At 48.8% G+C, this 5,054-nt stretch overlaps 1 protein-coding gene across 2 annotated transcripts; it reads right to left on the reverse strand.

Annotated features, from left to right (window-relative positions):
• Window positions 1–1,381: 1,381 nt before the first annotated feature.
• LOC131232635 (uncharacterized) lies at window positions 1,382–4,719 on the reverse strand. Of its 2 annotated transcripts, XM_058229009.1 has the most exons (2): window positions 3,067–4,719; window positions 1,382–2,913 (listed from the first exon to the last, which is right to left on the reverse strand). In XM_058229009.1, the coding sequence occupies exons 1-2, from the start codon at window positions 4,423–4,425 to the stop codon at window positions 2,035–2,037; spliced, it is 2,238 nt and encodes a 745-aa protein (XP_058084992.1). In that variant the 5' UTR covers window positions 4,426–4,719; the 3' UTR covers window positions 1,382–2,034. The 2 variants fall into 2 exon arrangements, with proteins under 2 accessions (XP_058084992.1, XP_058084991.1); XM_058229008.1 differs by having other exon boundaries at window positions 1,382–4,718.
• Between the last annotated feature and the right edge of the window lie 335 nt (window positions 4,720–5,054).

A 5,054-nucleotide genomic window follows, 5' to 3' on the forward strand; every position in this document is an offset into this window, starting at 1 on the left:
AAAAGTCCAGTGTCCTGCTCTGTAAACAACTACGATGAAACAGAACTGTCACTGTCTATGCAAGAGCGAAACAGGCTGTGAAGGCAACAGGACTTGGAACTTACAAACACTGGAGTCCTTTTTTGGTAGGGAGTCCTAGACCTCGGCTATAAGGGTTAGGGGTTGCTCCCCACCAATTACTTGCAGAGCTACCCATGTACTTGCAAAGGGCAAGACCTATGGTAATCAGGACTCCAAAGTTCAGCATTAGAAAGAATGGAAACCAGCATCTCTGCTGAAAATGATTTGTGTGGGAAAAGGCCACCGTGGTCGCTGCCCCTCCCGTTTAGCCCCGTCTTTCCTGAATTGGCGAAACTGGACACGTGAAGCAGTACAGGGACAATGAGCAGTGGTGCTCTTTTGAGGACTGCTCCGCCTTAATAAAGGCAGGGGATGATTCAACTCACACCGAGTGGAAAAGTGCACTGAATTGAAGTTGCATAAGTTCTCCCAATCCAGTTTGTAAGGAACTCCGTAATGGAGGAAAAAGTTGTTCCTAGGAGTAAAATGGTAAGAATGGTGTGGTAACATTCGCACCACAGAACCTAAATGGAGTGTTTGGACGCACAATTGAATTGAATTGCAATTTTCAGTCAAGTGGAAAAAATAACACTGGATTCCACACTACAATAGCATCAATTCCAAGTTTAGGCATGGAAGAAACAACTGCAATTTGAGGGCTACTTCTTCACTACGAGTACCAGGAAAGGAAACACTGTTTGACTGTAATGAACATTCCCAATTCTTTTGTTTTTTTGAACTGTTGAACATTCCCAATTCAAATCACTTGTCCATCCAAACTATGTAATTTACAATCCAGATGAAAACACAAAGCTTCCATTAATTCAATGAAGATTTTCTAACAACAAAGAAGGGCACCTACGCCAGCCACAGGTGGGAAATCGGAAATCTAAGCATCAACGGATTCAATGTTCGGTCTCAAGCAAAACCCTTGAACTGAAAGAAAACAGCTGCAAAGGCTGGTGAAAAACCCATAGAAACTTAGGGACTACCCTAGTGAAAAACCCATATCATGTTACTATATACTTCTAGCCTAACTGGTGAAAAATAAAAAATGGACGGAATATCCATCAATAGTTCTAGCCTAACAGAGAACCCGCTGCGCAACTGTCCATGGACTACAAGTGCTGCTGCCCAGACATGCAATGGAGAAAATGAAATTGAATGAAATCCTACAATAACCAGAGTCAGCAATTTCAACTATGGGCGGAAGACAATATACTGGTTCATGTTCTTGAATATTCACAGACACAGATGAACATACAAGATCTAAGAGTGCAAAGGCTGCCAAAGATAGTCCATGTCGAACACAATCAGCACATTCTGAGAAAATTTTACCTTCAAATTATCAGTCCTGCATAAACATTCATAGATACATACTGAAGAAAACAAATCCAATTAGTGTACAGAATAATCATGGTTAGTTGGTTTGTCAAGGCTAAATGATTCAAACCAACAAGAAAGAAAAAGAAAGAAACGCCCATCTTGACTGCAGTTTCCGATCTTCAAACCAAGTAAAACCTCCTCTTCATAAATATTATTTATCCCAATTACTCTAGGAACCAAAATGCTACATCATTCTTTCCGCTTTGCTCCTCCAGCATTCTATCTTATAAACAAGAAGAGATTCTTTCTTCAAATCCAATAATTCCCAAAATCATGTTCCGGAGGTGGGGTGACGGCCAAACCCAATATCCACAAAATCATGTCTGGGCAGGGGATGCCGACCAAACCCAAGAATCCCAAAATCATGTCTGGGCAGGGGATGCCAACCAAACCCAAGAGTCCCAAAATCATGTCCGAGCCGGGGATGCCAGTTCCTTTTGAATCATGATCAGTGATGATCCTGTCCCTCTTGCGTCCCTCCTCTTCTTCGCCTCCCCAAAATCTCCATCAGAAGAATTGTGAACAACAAGGACACAGAGAGTCGAAAGAATTCAATAATCTTACAATTCAATTCTACAGGTAAAAATGTTACACTGAGGATGCATCCACGAAAACCTCATTGAGCACATCGTCCTCACCATTTGCAAATAGCTCTGCGTCCTTCTCTTCCTCATTGGAGAAGTCTCGTCTCTCGAGCTTGGAGTGAGCCGCGATGAATATCATCTTCTGGGCCCGGTCCATTCCCACCCTTGAGTGCCCATGGGTGCAAACCCACCTCAAGAACGACCAATTACACTTGAAACTGCACGATGTTGCGTGAAGGAAGATCAACCTCACTGCCACCTTCCCCAATGACTTAAACTCGCTCAAGCACGTCTCCCAAACCAGGCGACTGCTCTGTGGGTTTGCGATCTTCATCTTCCCCGTTGTGGGGTCCCGCTGCTTCACCTGGACTGCCTGTGCATAGAGTGGGTCAAGCCCTTCTGATCGCCACTTCATGAGCTCCATCAACGCAATGTGGGCCTCCTCCCTCGACACCAACCGGGTTATCAGCCTATCGACGTCTTTCTCTTGGTCAGACGTCAGGCACTTGAATGGTGGGAGATACTTCCCGCTGTTGTCGCGCATCAAGTAAAGCGGGTCCAGTATGAATGCAGCGGACCACGCTGGATGGTAATTCTTCTTGAACCGCCTCTCAATCACCTTCTGGACTGCCCCTTCTGCAACATTGTATTTCGAGCACCAATCCTTCACCTTGGCCCGCAGCTCGTCCCAGAGCGGCAGGCATTGCCCAACCAACGGCCTCTCCATTTCCATCTCCTGGGCCATCATTTTGATCAGCTTGACAAGTGAATGCACAGCCTCCAATTCATTCCAAAACCCCACATCCCGAACCATATCTGCCACCTCCCGAGCAACTGGGTCTTCAACGCAGACTGCCTTATATGATTCATCGTGCACCGCCAACTGGAGTGGGCGGGCAGAACTCATTATATCCTCCAACATTGTGTAAACAAATGCGAAGTCTATGTTTCCACCACCGCTCACGCTGGGCGGAACTCTAAGCAGCCCAGCATGCTCAAGTTCTTGTAATTGGTATTTGTGGAAGCTGTTCCGTACCTGTGACTTGGTGTTGAAGAAGTTGGCAAGCTTGAGGCAGTTATCGGCGACAGTCCGGAAGAGCGGGAGCTCCTTGCTAAAATCTTTGATCAGGCTGCTGAAGCCTTGGAGCTGGCAGGAGAGGTTCACCATCCAATGGTTCTGATCCTCCAAATTCCGCAGTGCCTTCGCCTTGAACTTGTCAGCAACTATCCCCACGCATCGGTGGACTGCGCTGCCGCAGATGCCCGTGATCGTCTCCCACAGAATCTCCTCAGCGTACTTGGACGGGGCACGCCCATTCGTGAAAACCGCCTTCCGGAACACGCTGGTGCCATTAGGGAGATTAACGGTCAGGCTAACGAGATTCTCAGCTTCAGCAGCAGTGGCACCGCTGCGGGGCTTCCACCCATCAGAAGCGACCTGAAAGAACATGGCATCGTGGATCTTAGCTTCCGATTCTGCTCTCACCTCCTCATAGCGAGCGTCCAATCGGGGGCCAACGAGCTCACGGCGAGCAATGGGAGGGAGGCCCACTTGATGAAGGAAGGCCTTGAATTTAGGATGCTTGAAGCAGGAGAAGGAGACAGCACCGCACGACTCATAAAGCCAGTCGGCGAGGAGGCTGACTGCAGAGTCTATCTGAGCCTTGCTGAGGGTAGGACCCGGTGATGCTTTCGGGCTCTTCAGCTTCTTGACACTGTCCTCAAGCATAGCTAGAGCTCCAAGATCCTCCTTCCCACCAGAAAGCACCAAATGCTGTTGCTGAGGTGGGGCCGGCGCAGCTACGGTCGCTGAATAGACGATGTCGGTGCAGAAGCGGGACGGGTCGATGACCGCCAGGGGGGGAATTTGGTAAGAAGAGGATGCCGACAACGCTCGCTTCCGTGACGAAGCAGTGGGACCCACGGAAACAGGGGCCTGGGAAGACTGGACAGGCGGCGGAGGGGAGATCGAAGAGATGGGCTTGGGAGTGGAAGCGAAATTGGGGCAGGTTCCGCGCTTGAGGTGCTCAGAGGCGGTGCGGGAAGGGTTCGATGCGGAGAAGATGGCGTCGCAGAGGGTGCATCGGAGCTTGACTGCCTTTGGAAGGCCGGTGTCGGAGTGGTGGACGAGCATGGGCTCAAGGTGGGCCCAGTACCAGGCGCCCTTGCCTTTGATGGCCTTTGTACGGACGGTGATCAGGCCCTCGTAGCGCTTGTGGATGGCCTTCACTGTCATGTCTTCGGCAACTGTCGTTGTCGTCGTCGTCGATACTGTGATGGAATCTATGGAAGCGGCGGTGGCGTTTGCAGCGGTCGACGCCATTCCGTCCTTATTCGCCTCTTCCTCTTCTTCTTCTTCTTCTTCTTCGCTAATCTCCTTCTTCTTCCATCGCATGAATTGGGACTTTCTCTTGCTGTGTCAGATTCCCCACGAATCCTTCCTTGCATTTAACCGGAAAAAGCCGCCGCTGGCGGCTGCTGCGTCAGAATTTTCCGGTTCCCCATGCCGGGAACCGGCGATCTACGCCTCAAAGCTTGGGTTTTGGGGTTTTTTTCCTTTCCTTTTCTTTCCGTTGGGTCTGGTTTTTTTTTTTTTTTTTTTCAGTTAGTTTTTGGGCCTTTTCTTTCCGTTCGGACAAGGAGAGAGAGAGAGAGAGAGAGAGAGAGATGGGGACAGAACACTTGGGAGAAAGAGAAACGGGAGGGGTTGATGTTTTAAGGATTGCAAGTCTGCGGGATCACTGTAAAGAAGTGGTTCTCAGGGGCGTCTTAAATGGGTCCAACTTTCCAGAACCGTTCATTCCGCGGGTGGGCCCTACCATGATTGGTGAATGGTAAGATGGTCATTGATTAGATGATTTAGTGAGTCTGACCGTCGTTCTATTTTCAAAATGGGAGTGGTTTGTCGTCCTAACATGTGGCACACGTGTATGACGAGAGCATCCAAGTCGTGGATGGATCATAGCTCGGAAATTAGTACACTTTAATCCTTATTTCCAATTGGTAGCCATCAAAATCGAAGGT

Source organism: Magnolia sinica, chromosome 18, assembly GCF_029962835.1.
Source record: "Magnolia sinica isolate HGM2019 chromosome 18, MsV1, whole genome shotgun sequence".
NCBI classification, from domain to species: domain Eukaryota; kingdom Viridiplantae; phylum Streptophyta; class Magnoliopsida; order Magnoliales; family Magnoliaceae; genus Magnolia; species Magnolia sinica.

What these genes read in the sequence shown, in the direction of transcription:
- LOC131232635 (XM_058229008.1), bottom strand. Translation starts at nt 4,425, where the DNA reads ATGCGATGGAAGAAGAAGGAGATTAGCGAAGAAGAAGAAGAAGAAGAA.